The sequence below is a fragment of the Hemiscyllium ocellatum genome, chromosome 4 (genome assembly GCF_020745735.1).
Source record: "Hemiscyllium ocellatum isolate sHemOce1 chromosome 4, sHemOce1.pat.X.cur, whole genome shotgun sequence".
Classification (NCBI taxonomy): Eukaryota; Metazoa; Chordata; class Chondrichthyes; order Orectolobiformes; family Hemiscylliidae; genus Hemiscyllium; species Hemiscyllium ocellatum.
Genome location: NC_083404.1, coordinates 126,869,854 through 126,888,725, shown reverse-complemented (window position 1 = coordinate 126,888,725; position 18,872 = coordinate 126,869,854). Strand labels below are relative to the sequence as shown.

Below are 18,872 nucleotides of genomic sequence, written 5' to 3'. Positions count from 1 at the left end.
TGTTTTAGTAATGTGATCAGGATTTCAATAAAGCACAATGGTGATCAAATGAAAGTTTAATACAGTGCCCATTTAAAGTGGTATAAAATCAAAAGGTACCACAATTATCTTTTCGCTCTCCCACATTTGGGATTCCAACTTGCACTAAGATAAACCGAGAAACAGTACTGGATTAATGAGGTATATGAGGTAATAGACTCAATCTTCAATGTAGTATGCTTGCATGCGCTAGCAGCAATTCTGTTAAATAAATCATAGGAAATACCTGCTTTACCTCAAAGTAATCTGAAAAAGCTAGTACTAGTACGTAAGACATGAGTATATCAGCTAATTTAGGATAGCACAGGAAATAATGAAATTAATAATGATTGGAAAATGTGGTCCTTCGCTGTTTGAGATCTATTCTTTATCAACAAAAGTCTGGTGCAAAAATGGTGAAGTCTGCAAAATTTGTATTACTAATTATTTCTGAATCAAATATTTTAAGGGTATATAATAACAACAGTAATTCAAAGCTATACACATCAAAAAGTGAACACTTTGAAAAACTGAATATTTCTTTAAAGTAGTTGACTGGACACATTATTAACTGGTAGAACAGTAGAAAATAACTCAAGAATGATTTCAATCACATTTGAATGTTTTATCAATTCAAAGAAATAAAGGAGTTGGAAGTCCTAACGCTGAATAGTCACTTCAGCTTCAAACCAGGCAATAGAAATGTGCAGGATATTCCCAACCAGACATTTTGGAACCAATGCTACTTTAATACGAAAAAAATACAAGAACAGGAAATGCAACAGTTGAAAAATTAACTAGTTTTTAAAATACACTATGCACATGCAACTACTTGAAAGAAATATGCACATTCAATAATTGACCAATTTCTCAAAAGCAACATTTTCAGATTATTCAGGGAGCAAAAGCAAAACATGATCTGGAGTTATTTACATTTGTGTTAAACAAAATACTAGAGGGCATAGGTTTAAATTGAAAGAGGGGAAGTTTAAAGGAAATGTGCAAGGGAACGTTGTTTTACACAGATGTTGTCAGGTGCCTGGAACAGGTTGCCAGGGGAGGTGGTAGAATCAAATACAATAGCAATGTCAAAGAGACTGTTACATAGAAACATGAACAGGCAGGGAATGGAGGGATATGGACCACGTGTAGACACAAGGATTTAGTTCAGAATAGTATAGACCACGGTGGGCAGATGGAACTAGCTCCTGTGCGACACTGTTTGACGTTCTTTGTAAAGCAACTAGAACTCGACAGTCACATGTTTTGTGCTGTGCACAAAAGTTTACATCAATTCAACATGGAAAATAAATGAAAAGTAATCTTGCAAAATCAAGTTGAAAATAGGTTTTGACTCTCAAATTTCTTCTTACCGATTTCTCATTCTCTGCAGGCAACTCAAAGACACATCTGAGTTTAGAATCCATAAGATCTTCAGGTTTTGCATCTTTCCACTAAAGAAAACAAATAAGTCTATGTAAATAATACTTGGGCACAGGCATCATTATGTGAAATGTATTACCACAGATTGTATTACTGAAAGTGAGGGTCTCTGACCAAACTATTTAACTGTGCACTCCCAAGACCACTTGGCGTATATCTTAATGGTGTTTCAATAGTGTATTGCATGAGCTTTTAATTTAAAAAAAAGCAACTCTAAAGTTAATGTGGAAATTTGCCAAAGATCTGAAGAACCTCACCCCAAAAGTACTACATTGAATGTAAAATGGCAGACTTACCGGTGAATTAAAAGTTTTAAGTTTTTAATTAAAAGATAAAAGCTGCCTCATCAGTCACATTCTTTCTATTTCAACTTCAGAAGTAGAGCGTTTTGCTGATGACTGCCCAATATTTAGTACCATTCATGACTGACTCCTTTCCTAATGAAGCAGTCCATTTCCAAATGCAGCAAAGCTTGAACAACAATCAGGATAGACTGATGGTAAGTAACATGTACCTCAGACAAGCACGAGGAAGTGACCATCCCCAACAAGGGAAATGTTCTAACAGTAAAACCACAATAAAATGCCCCACCATCAACAACCTGGGGTTTACCACTGACCAGAAACAAGTGCAGCTACAGGGGAAAGTTAGAGGCTGAGAATACTGCAGGAAGTAACTCATTACCAGACTCACCAAAGTCTGACAATTATCAACATAGCACAAGTCAAGAGCGTGATAGAGTACTTGGCGGGATGAGTGCAGCTCCAATAACACAAACAGCTCAACATCATCCAGGAGTAAAAGCACCCCATTCACCATCTTAAAATGTTCACTCCTTCCATCTACTATAATAGTATCAACAAAATGCACTGCAGTGATGTACAAAGATTGCTTTGACAGCAGTTTCCAAATCAGTGACCTCTACTGTCTGAAAAAACAAGGGCAGTTGGCACATGAAAGCACCACCACTTCCAAGTAACTCTCAAACTTTGATCATCCTGTTCTGGAAATGTATCAGTCCTTCACTGTTGCTCATAAAAATCCTTAACCACCTTATGTTGTGGAGTTGATTTTGGACACTAGGTTACAATCCAACAGTTTTATTTGAAATCACAAGCTTTCAGAGTTCCGCCTCTTCACCAAGTGAAGAATTCAAAATCTCATGATTTTAAAGAAACCTGTTGGACAATAATCCTCCTTATCTAACAGTACAGTTGATGAGCCTAAACTGCAAAGATTACAGCAGGTCAAGGTGACTCACCAACACCCTCAAGAGCAATTAAGGAATGAACAATAAATGCTGGTATAGGCCGCGCTCACATCTCATAAATGAGTCAACTAAGGCCTGCTGTGTTTTTATTCACTGTTATAGAGTCATAGAGACATACAGCACGGAAACACACCCTTCGGCCCAACCCGTTATCCCAACCCATTCTGGTCCCACCTGCCAGCACTTCACCCATATCCCTCCAAACCCTTCCTATTCATATACCCATCCAAATGCCTCTTAAATGTTGCAATTGTACCAGCCTCCACCACTTCCTCTGGCAGCTCATTCCATACACATACTACCCCCTGTGTGAAAAAGTTGCCCCTTAGGCCCTTTTTACATCTTTGCCCTCTTACCCTAAGCCTATACCCACTAGTTCTGGATTCCCCGATCCCAGGGAAAAGACTTTGTCTATTTATCCTATCCATGCCCCTCATAATTTTGTAAACCTCTACAAGGTCACCCCTCAGCCTTCAACGCTGCAGGGAAAACAGCCCCAGCCTGTTCAGCCTCTCCCTATAGCTCAAAACCGCCAACCCTGGCAACATCCTTGTATATCTTTTCTGAACCCATTCAAGTTTCACAACATCTTTCTGATAGGAAGACGACCAGAACTGCATGCAATATTCCACAGTGGCCTAACCAATATCTTGTACAGCCGCAACATGACATCCTAACTCCTGTACTCAATACTCTGACCAATAAAGGAAAGCATACCAAACGCCTTCTTCACTATCCTATCTACCTGCGACTCCACTTTCAAGGAGCTATGAACCTGATCTCCAAGGTTTCTTTGTTCAGTAACACTTCCTAGAACCTTACTGCTAAGATTTGCTTTCCCAAAATGCAGCACATCACATTTATCTGAATTAAACTCCATCTGTCACTTCTCAGCCCATTGACCCATCTGATAAAGATCCTGTTGTAATCTGAGGTAACCTTCTTCGCTGTCCACTACACCTCCACTTTTGGTGTCTACTGCAAACTTACTAACGCTACCTCTTACGCTCACCTCCAAATCATTTATATAAATGATGAAAAGTAGAGGACCCAGCACCGATCCTTGTGGCACTCCACTGGTCACAGGCCTCCAGTCTGAAAAAAACAACCCTCCACCACCACCCTTGGTCTTCTACATTTGAGCTAGTTCTGTATCCAATTGCCTAGTTCTCCCTGTATTCCATGAGATTTAACCTTGCTAACCCATGGGGAACCTTGTCAAATGTCTTACTGAAGACCTTTGTTACTTCTTCAGAAAATTCAATCAAGTTTGAGAGACATAATTTCCCACACACAAAGCCAGGTTGGCTATCCCTAATCAGTCCTTGCCTTTCTAAATACATGTACATCCTGTCCCTCAGGATTTCCTCCAACAATGTGCTCACCACCGACATCAGGCTCACTGGTCTATAGTTCCCTGGCTTGTCCTTACCACCCTTCTTAAACAGTGGCACCACGTTAGCCAATCTCCAGTCTTCTGGCACCTCATCTGTGACTATAAATGATACAAATATCTCAGCAAGAGACCCAGCAATCACTTCCCGAGCTTCCCACAGAGTTCGAGGGTACACTTGATCAGGTCCTGGGGATTTATCCACCAATATCCGTTTGAGACATCCAGCACTTCCTCCTCTGTAATATGGACATTTTTCAAGGTGTCACCATCTATTTCCTTACATTCTACATCTTCAATATACTTTTCCCCACAGTAAATACTGATGCAAAATACTCGTTTAGTATCTCTCCCATCTTCTGCGGTTCCATACAAAGGCCGCCTTGCTAATCTTTGAGGGGCCCTATTCTCTCCCTGGTTATCCTTTTGTCCTTAATATATTTGTAAAAATCCTTTGGCTTCTCCTTAATTGTATCTGCCAAAGCTATCTCACGTCTCCTTTTTGCCCTCCTGATTTCCCTCTTAAGTATACTCCTACTGCCTTTATTCTGTTCTCAGGATTCACTTGATCTATCCTGTCTTTACCTGACATATGCTTCCTTCTTTTTATTAAACAAACCCTCAATTTCTTTAGTCATCCAGCATTGCCTATACCTACCAGCCTTTCCTTTCACACTCAGAGGAATATACTTTCTCTGGATTCTCGTTATTTCATTTCTGAAGGCTTCCCATTTTCTAGCCGTCCCTTTACCTCCAAACAGCTGCCTCCAATCAGCTTTTGAAAGTTCTTGCCTAATACTGTCAAAATTGGCCTTTCTCCAATTTAGAACTTCAACTTTTAGATCTGGTCGATCCTTTTCCATCACTATTTTAAATCTAATAGAGTTATGGTCACTGGTGCCAAAGTGCTCCCCCACTGACACCTCAGTCACCTGCCCTGCCTTATTTCCCAAGAGTAGTCAATTTTTGCACCTTCTCTAGTAGGTACATCTACATACCGAATTAGAAAATTTTCTCGTACACACTTAAGAAATTCCTCTCCATCTAAACCCTTAACACTATGGCTGTCCCAGTATGTTTGAAAAGTTAAAATCCCCGACCATAACCACCCTATTATTCTTACAGATAGCTGAGATCTCCTTACACATTTGTTTCTCAATTTCCCTCTGGCTATTCGAGGGCCTATTTTACAATCCCAATAAAGTGATCATTCCTTTCTTATTTCTCAGTTCCACTTAACTAACTTCCCTGGATGTATTTCCAGGTATATCCTCCCTAGGTATAGCTGAAATGCTATCCCTTATCAAAAACCATACTCCCCCCTCTCTTGCCTCCCTTCTATCCTTCTAAACTATCGTTTAGAAGAATGAGAGGAGACCTCATTGAAACATTTAAAAGTTTGACACAGCTGGGCAGACTGGATGCAGGGGTGATGTTTCCTCTGGTTAGGGTGCCCGGTACAAGTCACAGTTTCAGGATATTGAGTAGGCCATTTAGAACAAGACGAGCAGAAATTTCTTCACTCAAGGATAATGAACCTATGAAATTCACTAGCACAAAAGGCCGAGGAAGTCAAATCACTGAGCATGTTAAAGAAATTTCTCAAGGCTATTCATAAGGGGAGACAGTTGGAATATGGAGTTGGGATAGATGATCAACCAGGATCATGTTGAATAACAGCAGTTTAATGGGTCAAGTGACTGACTCCTGCTCCTGCTCCTATTTTCTATATTTCCAAACCAAAAGCAGTATACACACAGAGAAGTGAAAACTCTTGTCAAAATTGTTCCTGGGTACAGCATCTTATAAATCTCAGATGAGTATTCATTCTTTATCATTCTCAGGACAACTGCTACAACCCTAACCTTAAATGTCCAATGTCATGGTGATATGTGGCGTATCCACGAAACAAAGTTATACTTTTCACTTATTTCATAGCCTCACATGGCCATTTATGACTTTGGAAACAGAGTAAATACTTCACTGAAACATGCTCAGACTTTAACACAACAGATGAATGAAATAGCAAATTGAAAAGTACACAGAAGCATAACAATCAAGATTTACAGACCATACTGGTTAACTATTCATTTTCAGGATTTCCTTACTTAACCTTATTTGTAGAGTAAAGCTGGGCCTTTTTTCACACCAGCAGAGAAGGTTGAGGGGTGGCCTTAGAGTTTTGTAAAATCATGAGAAGCATAGATAAGGTGTGAAGCAAATGGTTTCTTTCCTCAGATTTGGGGGAGGGTCCAAAAACTAAGGGAATTTGAGATGAGAAAGTTTTAATAAGGACATAATAATAAGGGGCAACCTTTTCACAGAGGGTAGTTCAAACATGGAATGAACTGCCAGAGGTAGTAGTAGATGCAGGTGCAGTTACAGTTACATCATTCAAGACATTTGAATTGGTACATGAATAGGAAAGGTTTAGAGGGATATGGGTCAAACGCAGGCAAGACTAATTTACTATGGAAAACCTGGTCAGCATGGATGAGTTGGACTGAAGGGTCTGCTTCTGTGATATATGACTTGTTAGCATCGGGAAGTATTAGTTACAATTTCCATAACCACATGGCTTCAGCAAAGTCCTGAGCAACTGTTCGTCTGGCTCTGACTGACTTCCTCCACAAACGTGAGATCGTTTGCACCAACTTCAATCAGAACAGACACCATTGCAATGTGCCAAAACCCACTTAAAATAGCCCCCAACAAAAACTGAAGGAACTGCAGATGCTGTAAATCAAACAAAAACAGATATTACTGGAGAAGCTCAGCGGATCTGGCAACATCTGTAGAGAGAAAGCAAAGTTAATGTTTTGGGTCAAGTTTTGAGGAAGGGTCACTCAACCCCAAACATTAAATCTGATTCTATCCATAGACGCTGGCAGAGCTACTAAGCTTTTCTAAATATTTATTTTTGTTTAGAATATTCTGTGTTACATTCCAAGCACATCCATGATTGTGCATTATCCTATTTCCCTCATGCTGAATTCTTGTCTGCACTTTAAATTGGCCCACATTTGATTAACATTATCTCACAGTACAGAGGTCATATACACAACTGAAATTTGCCAATAATTCCACTGAGAGTATCCACAACCTATTAGATGGTTAAATTAGAATTATTTCACCAATGTCATTTAATGACAGCAGTGTAGTTTTGCTATCAATTAGTTTCCTGGAAAGGACCAGAGCTAATCAGAAGTAAAAGGAAAAGTTCAGTATTTTATGCTCACAGTCCCTCAACACCATCCACTGAAGAAGTGATTTGAGTGTAGCAGACAAAACAAACCTTTCAGTCATAATCATGTTGATGTATTGGCAATGTATTGAAAATTACAAGGGGACAAACACACAAGGCCAGGAAAACATACAAAAGTGACTCATTAGAAGATTGGACAGTAGGTATCATCAATAGAAATCTAAAATTCATCCTAGCCATGGAGATGCTAGTAAACAAATGTGCATAGTAACATTTTTCCGAGACTAAGCAATTCTCTTAAAAACATTTTTTAAATCAGTTTTCATGTGAAGAAATGTACTAAAGCTCTTAGCATCTTCCTTTGGTTCAGGCATTTATGACATTTACAAAATAAATGCTGCACTTTACATGCGTAAGAACCTTAAAATTCAAATCTTTGTAGAGCACCTAAACAAAATTGAAGAAAACTATTACATAAATAACAAAGTTATGATTTATATTTTGCGGCCATAATATATTCCTATCCAAAGATAGGAATATTGTACTTGCGGTCTTTCACCTTAAAAAGGGATGACCTCACATTTCAAATTGATAAGCCCAAATATCCAATTTGCGAAAACATTTGCACTTTGTCATATTCAGGAATGCTATCAACTAAAATTCAAAAAGTGAAGATCTCAGTAAGAATATGAATCTATTCGAATTAGTCAAGCTACCTGAAATTAATTGATAATTATCAAGTTAATTGGATTTTCAGAAGCTTCTACAAAAATATTACCACTGTCTTTTTAAACCCCTTACCCGGCAAAGACGAGTTCACTTGTCTTCACCCAATTTGTCTTTTTCAGAGTGTGACGAGTAAACTTGTCCAAAACATATAATTTCAAAAACAGGCACAGACGAGTTTATACGTCAATTCTCAGCATTTCTGGGCCCTTCTCAGCTAGAGACGAGTATACTCGGTGACTCATACATCTGGTAGCTGTGTCTCTTCCGCCTCAGGCATTGCAAGAAGCATCGACACACCACTTTTGGGCACACACCGTCATTCGGACTTTTGGGTACACACTGTCATTCGGTGTTTTTTTTTGACAAATTACGTCCAGAAGTCGAGCTCAGAAGATGACAATAAGTATGAACCTTCTATTAGAAGCTTGGATACATCAGATGAGTGCAAGCTCGTCTGATAATGGCTATTCTCTCTCAAGCGAGGAGGAGGAGGATGGACGAATTTGGTGTTGACATGTGGTTTTGGTAGGATGCATGCTTCCTCCACCACCACACTTCCTGTTCACTGGAAATCCTGGAATATCAATTGATCAAGACACAGCTGATATGACTCCTTTGGATTTTTTTTTAAGTCTTTTATATGACAACAGAATTATTGATTGAGTTAGTGGACGAAACTAATCGCTTTGCTGAACAAACTGGAGAAAGAGATTGTATGTGGCGCCCTATAACAAAGGCAGAAATTTGTGTTTTTTGCCTTGAAAATGCTTGGGGGTATTGTGAAAATGCCAGATCAAGAAATGAACTGGTCGAAAGATGAACTACTTGAAAGACCAATTTTTTTTGCCGAAAATGGTATCTCCAAAATAAAATTTCAGTTAAATATTGGAAATAGATAAAAACAAAAGTTATTTCCATAATCAGCATTAAAAATACTATTAAAAAAGCAATTAAAAAATTCATCTGAAAATGAAATGTTTTCTCCAAAAAAAAGTCGCCAGGGAAGGGGTTAAAAGAACTTAAACCTGATGATAAATTAATTAGCTGGATTGAAAAGTAGCTGATCAATAGAAGCAAATAAAAGATCTTCTGAAAAATAACTATCGTAGCTATAAACAGCTCCAACTTTCTCTATTCTTGAGGGAAGGTTAATTCTAATGTGTTACAAGGAGTCATCAATTATTAGGTTTTTAGCATTCAAAGTGATATTGACAAATTAAATTAGACATGCTAATTAAATTAGGAATGACAAATTTGAATAAGAATACAAATAAGATAATTATGCTGAAACACTCTTCATCTGGGAATTTGGGAAGGACATAGGCATCGTTTTTTTTTTAAAATACTCTAGAAGACATCAAAAACTTTGAGGTCTATGACTTACATTTAGGAATTGGGAAGAATTTGTAAATTTAAAATAAATCAAAATGTAGTCATTAAAACTTTATGAAGCACGCAGAAATAGCTATTTTTAGATGAAACAGCTTTTATAAATTACAGAATTACAAAGTACTGACTGTTAGTGATTACAGTCAATATTTGTCCCTTTTAAGTTCTTTTCAATAAAATGTAATACTTACTACTGCTTCCATGTCTGTGATGCCAGGAGGAGCATAGACTGTCTGTACCATGAATTTGTGCTTGCTTTTCTCATTGGGATCATAGTCAAATGGCTGTAACATTACTGGGGAGGGAAAACAGAAAAGTGTTAGTTTTGAGAAAGTGCAGGGTTGGTTCTTAAATTCAACATTTAAAAATCATAACTGCATGGAGTGCACTCCTACCCAGTTACTTGAAAATATTATTCAGGATAATTTCATGATAACTAAACCAGCTGCTGGTCCCAATGCTGCCAGGAAGTCACCAGTCCGATTCTTGTATTGATTTCCTAAGTGTATTCAAAAATGTGCCTCCATTAGTGCTGAGTCCACAATTAGCAAGCAGTCGGCATGAACTGAAGCTTTGTGGACAACTATAACCACTCATAGCTTGAATTCTCATTTTTCTGACTTGCATTAGATCATAGGGCCACAACATGTAAGTCATTCAGCCCATCAAGTTTGTTCCATTACTCAACAAGATCATGACAGATCTGACAATCCTCAGCTCCAAATCTTTGTCTTTATCCCCACTATCCTAGAGTTCCTGCCCAATTAAAAATCTAGCTCAGCCTTCAACACACACTTCTCTCATTACACTTCGAGAGAAAAAATTCCTCCTCATCTCAATGTTAAATGTGCAACCCCTGAGTTAATGCCCTCTGGTCCTAGACTCTTCCCACAATGGGAAACAATCTCTCCACATCTATCTTGTCAAGTCCCCTACGAATCTTATACATTTTAATAAAGTCACCTCTTACTCTTCTAAATTCCATTGAGATCAGGCCAACCTACTCAAGCTCTGCTCATAAAGCAGTTCCTCCATATCTGGTGTCAGCCTTGTGAACCTTCAGTGCATTGCTTCCAATGCATCTTTCCATTAATAAAGGGCCCAAAGTTGTTCACAGTATTGCAGCTGTGGTCTGACTACAGCCTTATATTGCTGTAGCAAAATCTCCTTATGTTTACACCCCATTCCTCTGAAATGAAGATCAACATTCTATTGGTCTTCCCCATTACCTGAATTTGAACTTTGTTATTCATGCATGAATGAGAACTCCTAAATTTCTTTGCTGCAGCTTTTTCCAATTAAATATATTCTACCCTTTGTTTCCTGACAAAGTGCATAATGTCATATTTACCAACATTTCCAACAATCAATTGGCCAAGTATTTGTCCATTTGCTTAATTGTCTATATCTTTATGCAGACACTGTGTACTGTAATCAAGTAAACATTTGGAACTGGCACTGAAATTCAGTATTCGGGCTGGTTACACAGTGCCATCCAGTGGCAAGAATCAACTTTAAGACTAAAATATACATGAAATGGTAAATATCGTAAAACATATATAGATGAGAAGGTCAGGTGAAGGTTTGCATATATACACAGATTATTTGGGTGAGTAACTGAAAATTTTGAATAGACATCAAATCTCTTAGCAACTCTAATTGAAAAAGGCACATTTATCCAGATGTGCCTTTGGTAGTAGCAAATAGAAAATAATGAAATCTGCCATTTCTCCATAAATTCCAGCATTTTTCAGTTTCACTTAAGATTTTCACTTTCTTGCCATCAAGCTAGTAACTGCTACTTTCTCTATCACACATTTAGTGCTAGGAAAGTTTAATTACAATTCTGCATTCAGAAAGAACAATTTTATCAAGATAGAAGACTTGATAGTCACACAAAAATTAAAAGCAAACTAATCCTAATATTCCAAGTATTGGAGAAGTGAGAGTTTAAATTAGCAAACCAAAAGATTGGCCACAAAATATGAGGGCTGTTCAGTATAAGTATCGTATGGACAAAATTTCAACTTGAGTTAATACCAATGAGAGGATGGAGAAAGAGGGGAATTCTGGAAGTTCACATGCTCCTTTACAGATCTAAAGGAGATTATAAAATCACATGATCATAAACCATCAAATAACTGTACTTGTCTTGCAAACATTGCTTTGAAGAGTGCTATCTAAAAGCCTTCAGATATCATAAAAGCTTCGGCAGTGTCTATTGCTACGACCAATGTTTGTTATAATAATGATAGTTTAAAGTGTAAACCAGCAGAGTTTGTGAGAATGGATCACAAGAATACTTGGATCATATTCAGAAAGCTAACAAGTGAGAAAATAATGCTTTTTGTATTGTGACATTGAGACAGTGTTTATGTTAAATCACACTGATTCAATAACATTCACTGGAAAAAGTGGTCTTTGGCACAGAGCATAGGGCAAATATCTATGGAAATCAGACTGTTTTATGAAAATAACTAAAGACCACAATAATAATAAAACTATTTTACTGATGGTGGTCTGCTATAATCTGCATGGATTGTGCTATGAAATAAGAAAGTTTTTAATAAAATGGTAAGCACTTTACAGACCAATAAAAACAGGGGTGTTTGGGGATGACATCTGTTCCTAATTTAGGGCAATACACAATGTTTAATCAGGGCTTTGACTATTACAAAATAGATTGAGATAACAAAGTTTTGTAGCCAACAAAAGAATGAAAGACAAGGTATGTTTTAGGATAGCTTCCAGGAAATTAAAGAAATATGAAAATACGAGAAAAGTTGTGAAATAATTTCCACACATTAATTACATTCAGACTAAAAAAAATCAAATGAAAGATAAAGGTGTCAGAATGTAAATAAGGAAATAAGTAAACAAAGAAAATGGGACAAATTACATGACTCAGAATGACAACACAGAAGCACAAACCACAAGAGACCAACAAAAAGGGTGCAGACTAGTAAATATTACTCCCACAAGAAGAAATATAGTTAGGAAATTACTTTCACTGTGACTAAATGTCTGGATCCCCCTACATTTGAGTGTCAAAGTACTAGCATTATTTTATTGCTGCTTATCAGATTCACACCATAGCGTCATACAGCATAAGACAGACCCTTCGGCCCAACCAGTCTATATCAAACATAATCCCTGCCTGCTCCTGCTCCTATCTCTCCAAATCTTTCCTACTCGAGTATTTATCCAAATGTCTTATAAATGTTGCAAGTGAACAGGCATCCACCACTTCCTCAAGAAGTTCATTCCATACACGAACCAACCTCTGAAAAAATAGATTTAGCCTTCACATCTTTTCTAATCTGTCTCTTCTCACCTTAAACATGTCTCCCCTCATCTTGAAATTACCCATGAGAGAAAAAAAACAACTACCATTAACTCTATCTATACCCCTTATTTTATAAACTACTATAAAGTCACCTCTCAACCTCCTGTGCTCCAGTTGTGAACCTCAGAAAAAAAAAGTGAAAAACGTCCCTGCCCACCCAACTTTTCTTGATAACTTTCCATACCCAGCATCACATCCTGATAAATCTCTTCTGAACCCTCTCCAGCTTAACTTTTATAGAACTTTAACCTGCCTGAAAGTAGAATGCATTAATTTCACCATTATTGCTTCCATTCATAAGCTGCTGTATTTCACAACTAATAATCCATATGGAGTATGGTGAAAGCAGAAATCCCTCAAACTTCTGATTATGGATCTCTCACATTTAAACAACAAACGAATTCCACACCAACTTGCTGATTGCTTTTACTTGAATTAAAAATATGAACAATCCAGAGCACGACTTTCTCCATTCAGCCTGTTTTATGGCTGACTCCTTCACATAGCTATTCAAATGCCTAGTTTTTGAGTGTTCACATTACTTCAAAATCACCAGAAAACTCAGATCACAAAAGTACTGTGAACATTAAAACATGAAATTTAGACTAAGTAACCAGACTTGAATGACAAACAATTTATTTCATCAATGCACAACAATTGCCATTATCACCCAGATAGTATCACTGGATGAAGAATGTTGTAGGCCTATGTTGCAGTTACACATGCACTTTCCAGATTAATCTGCCACCTGTCCTCTTGCTATGCAGACACATCTGTATAATTTTAACATGGGCTTAGAGCATTTAGTGATCAATTTCAGGTTATAGTCCTGGATGATGTGTCAGCTCAGCATTTCTCTGGCCTCAACTTGATACAGCTTTGACTTCCATTAAGTTATAGACAAAGAGTCCCCATTTCTACGTCATTCCTATTCTTTCCTTCCTCAAGTTCACTTTCTCAACTGGAAGTTCCACATTTCTTCAGCTGAAACCGTTTTACCTTGTTTTCCACCACAAAATATGCCAATTCAGTAGCTACTTATTCTGATTTGAATTGAGTGTTGTGCATAGTTTTACCAAGACCTATTTTTATAGTCTTTGAAATAAAGGTCAACATTTTGGTTGCCATTCCCACAAGCTGCTGAACTCATTTGTGCGATTTTCGTAATTGATGCGCAAGAACTCTCAAATCACTGTGCTCAAATAAATAGACCTAGGGATACGGGTGCATAGTTCCTTGAAAGCGGAGTCGCTGCTAGAAAGGGTGGTGAAGACAGCATTTGGCACACTTACCTTCATTGGTTAGAGCATTGAGAATAAAAGTTGAGATGCATCATGTTGAGACTGCACAGAAAATGGGTGAATCCACTTTTAGAATACTCTATGCAATTCTGATCATCCTTTTATAGGAAGGACGTTGTTAAATTTGAGAGGGTGCCCAAAGGATTTACAAGGATGTTGCCGGGACTAAACAGTTTGAGTTATAAAGGGCAACTGAAAAGGCTGGGGCTTTTTTCCCTGGAGCAGAGGCTGCAGCATGACCTTATCGAGGCTTATAAAATCAGAAGGGCATGGATAAGGTGAATAGCCGTACTCTTTTTTCAGAGGTTGGGGGGAGTGCAAAACTAGAGGGCATAGGTTTAAGGTCTTAGAGGAAAGATTTGATAAGGACCTGAGGGGTAACTTTTCTGTGCAGAGGATGGTGCGTATATGGAACGAGTTCATAGAGAAAGTGGAGAAGGTGGGTACAATTACAACATTTGAATGGCATCTAAATGGGTATATGAATAGGAAGGAGAGATGTGGGCCAAATGCTGGCATTTGGAATTGGGACATATGGTCAGCGTGGACGAGTTGGACCGGAGGGTCTGTTTCTATGCTATAGGAGTCTGAGTCATTGTGCAAGCTCTCAATTTGAGCAACATTCAGCTGCTGTGTTCTTTTCCTAAGTATATAATCTCACATTTTCCCTCAATATACTCCATCTGCCAAATTTCTGCCCAATCCCTTAATCTGTCTATATCACTCTTAAGACTCAACATCATCGTCACCACTTGCCTTCCCACCTATTTTTGTTACCTGCAAATTTGGTAAAAATATATTCACTTTCTATATCCAAGTTCTTAATACATATTGTAATCAATTGTAGCCCCAGCACTCCACCAGTTACAGTTTGCCAACTTAAGTTCACCTTTTATGCCAACTCACTCTGTCTTCTATTACTTAATGAATCCTGCATCCATGCTAATACACCACCTCAAAATCATGGATTCAATTCGGTTCAATGGAGTCAAAGACAAATGCGTTAACATTAAAATGCTAAATGTCTCCTAAATGATCACAAATTAACAGAAAGATCAACCCCTGGTGCCTTGCAGAACGCACCATCCTCTAATCACCTCTCATGTCTTTTGAAGGTTAACCCAACATGAGACTGGTGAGAAAATTATTCGTTTCCAGTCAAGGAACTGCCCAAAATACAAATATACATCTTAAGTGTGATCACAGTCTCTCTCATGGGAAAACAATGCCTCAAGGCCAAATAAAGAATGAGAGAGATTGGGGTTATTGATATTGATAGGAATGTTGCTACAGTAGGTTTGCTGCATTTGTACTTGCAAAAGACACTTGACAAAGAAGTTAAATTGGAAGATAAGAAACAATGCTGTGGGAGGTAGTATATCAGCACAGGTACAGAATTGGCTAATGAACAGCAAACAGCAAGTGGGGCTTAGGGGTTGTTTTCGAGTTGGTGACCTGTGCCAGTGGGGTCCCACAGGGATCAGTGCTGGGTCTGCAACTGTTTTGAATATTTATTCATGCCTTGGAGAAAGGAAGCACATGTAGCCAAATTTGCAGATGACTCAATAATAGTTTACAAAAGGATACTGATAGATTAAGCAACTAGGAGAAAAGTTGACAAAAATGGAGCATAACGTGGAAAGATGTCAAGCTGCTCATTTTGGAAGGGAGAACAAAAGAACAGAGTATTATTTAAATGGAGAAAAACTGAAGAAAACTGCAACAGAAGGGACATGCTGGCACACAGCAGGTAATCAGGAATGCTACTGGAATATTGGCCCTTGTTTCAAGGCAGTTGAAGTATAAAAATATCAGTCTTACTGCAACACTGATGAGACACGTCTGGAGTACTATGAGCAGTCTGGCTCCCTTTATTTGAGGAAAGGTATCATTTCATGGACGTAATTCAGAGAAGGTTCAATAGGTTGATCCTTGGTACATGCAAAAGTCAAACAAAGGTTACAAGCAATGCTTAAACATGTTAGAATTTAGAAGAATGAGAGAGAATCTCATTGAAACATATGGGATTCTTAAACAGCTTGACAGCTTAATTGCTTAAAGGATGTTTCCGCTCAAGGGAGAGCCTAGGGTGTAGTCTCAGAATGAAGAGAAGCTAATTTAAGAGTGAGAAGATGAATTTCTTCTCTGAGTGTTACGTGTCTTTGGAACTCCTTGCCACAGAGAGCTGTGGGATAGAATCCTTGTGCATATTTAAGCCTGAGATAGATATATTCTTGATTAGTAGGGGAATCTAGAGTTACGAGGAAAGGACAGAAAAGTGAACATGAGGACTGCTGGATCAGCCATTGTCACATTGACTAGTGGAGCAAGAACAAACAGCCAAATGGCTCACTCCTGTTTCTAGTTCCTATGGCCCTATGAATTGATACTCGGCACAGTACTAATAAATAGATGTGTGGCAGCTGTCGAGATTCCCAAGATAACTACATCCAAAAGTATCCTCCAGATTCCCTAAACACAGCAACAATTTCCAATTCTTTTAGCCATCCACTCGATCCAAGGATTCTTATTTGACATCATAAGCTAGGGAAGTTATTGTTGGGCCTCTTGCTGAGATATTTGTATCATCGATAATCAAGGTGAGGTGCCTGAAGACTGGAGGTTGGCTAATGTGGTGCCACTATTTAAAAAAAGGTAGCAAGGATATAGATCTCGACCCCCAGGAGAGGTGTCTCAGTTCCGCGATCTGTCAAATAATCAAAAGGAAAGCAAGGTTTACAGTTTATTTCGACGCCGGCACAGATCTGTCCAGCAACACAGAGGTTAACAGCTAGTGTTCCTTGGAGAAACTGCACGATTTCACTTAAAATATAGACAATTTTTAAAATATGTTTCTTAAGAAACAGCCTTAATTACAGAATAAATCCAATAAAATGTAATGAATGATATAATGGGCAGCAAGTTAACCCAATGATATTTTCTGAAAAATAAAGTTGTTTACTACACATTTATCTGTTGCCACCTGCACTTCAAGGTTAACTAAAAGAGTTAGTAATGTCCTATCTAGCTTATTTAATCCATGCTGTTAAGGGTCCATTGTTCTACTTTATCTTTAATTCAGGCTCAGCAATGCAGAAATGAAGCCTGAAGCCATTTTGTGATGTTACTTTATACTAAGAAGCCGTTTTGTGGTTAATAAAAGCATGCATTAAGTGGTTGCTCCTGACAATAGCCTAAATCCAGGTTTTAGATCCTCAAGGACAAGCCAGGGAACTATAGACCATTGAGCCTGACATCAGTGGTGGGCATGTTTTGGAGGGAATCCTGAGGGACAGGATGTACATGTATTTGGAAAGGCAAAGACCGATTAGGGATAGTCAACATGGCTTTGTCCGTGGGAAATCATGCCTCACAAACTTGATTGAGATTTTTTGAAGTAGTAACAAAGAGGACTGATGAGAGCAGAGCAGTGATGTGATCTATATGAACTTCAGTAAGGCGTTTGACAAGGTTCCCATGGGAAACTGGTTAGCAAGGTTAGACCTCACTGAATACAGGGAGAACTAGCCATTTGAATACAGAACTGGCTCAAAGGTAGAAGGCAGAGGATGGTGGTGGAGGGTTGTTTTTCAGCCTGGAGGCCTGTGACCAGTGGAGTGCCACAAGGATCGATGCTGGGTTCACTACTTTTCGTCATTTATATAAATGATTTGGATATGAACTTAAGAGGTATAGTTAGTAAGTTTGTAGACGATACCCAAAATTGGAGGTGTAGCGGACAGCGAAAAGGTTACCTCACAGTTTTCAACGGGGTCTTGATCAGATGGGCCAATGGGCTGAGGAATGGCAGATAGAATTTAATTTAGATAAATGTGAGGTGCTGCATTTTGGGAAAGCAAATCTTGACAGGACTTATATAGTTAATGGTAAAGTCCTAGGGAGTGGTCACTGAATAAAGTAACCTTGGAGTGCAGGTTCATAGCTCCTTGAGAGAGGAGTCGCAGGGAGTGAAGGCAGTGTTTGGTATGCTTCCTTAATTGGTCAGAGCATGGAGTACAGGAGTTGGGAGGTTATGTTGCAGTAGTACAAGACATTGGTAGGCCACTGTTGGAATACTGCGCGCAATTCTGATCTCTTTTCTATCGGAAAGATGTTGTGAAACTTGAAAGGGTTCAGAAAAGATTTATAAGGATGTTGCCAGGGTTGGAGGATTTGAGCTACAGGGAGAGGTTGAATAGGCTGGGACTGTTTTCCATGGAGATTCAGAGGTTGACGGGTGACCTTATAGAGGTTTATAAGATCATGAGGGACATGGATAGGATAAATAGACAAAGTCTCTTCCCTAGGGTGGAAGAGTCCGGAACTAGAGGGCATAGGTTTAGGGTGAGAGGGGAAAGATATGAAAGAGACCCAAGGAGCAATTTTTTTTCATGCAGGTGGTACGTGTATGGAACGAGCTGCCAGAGGAAGTGGTGAACGCTAGTACTATTTCAACATTTAAAAGGCATCTGGATGAGCATATGAATAGGAAGGGTTTGGAGGGATATGGGCCACATGCTGGTAGGTGGGACTAGATTGGGTTGGGCTATCTGGTCAGCATGGACGAGTTGGACCGAGGGGTCTGATGCCGTGCTGTATGACTGTACCATGTTGATAAGCTGAAACAGTAATTATCTGCTTTTGCTCATAATTTGCATTAGTGATCAGCCTCAACCCACTTCGGATTACTTCTATTTCTTAAATTAAACATTTGTTTCTTGGCAATAAGAAACAATACATGACCAAAGTTTGGTTACTGCCACCTCTAATTTGTTACA

The 18,872-nt window shown here is 38.6% G+C and overlaps 1 protein-coding gene across 1 annotated transcript in view; it reads right to left on the bottom strand.

Moving 5' to 3' along the window:
- Positions 1 to 18,872, bottom strand: part of vapal (VAMP (vesicle-associated membrane protein)-associated protein A, like) — an 87,943-nt gene that overhangs the window by 16,412 nt on the left and 52,659 nt on the right. The window contains exons 3-4 of the mRNA XM_060824482.1: positions 9,639 to 9,742; positions 1,392 to 1,472 (exon numbers count right to left, since the gene is read on the bottom strand). Coding sequence (XP_060680465.1) covers positions 1,392 to 1,472; positions 9,639 to 9,742 — 185 coding nt within the window. The remainder of the gene's footprint in view (positions 1 to 1,391; positions 1,473 to 9,638; positions 9,743 to 18,872) is intronic.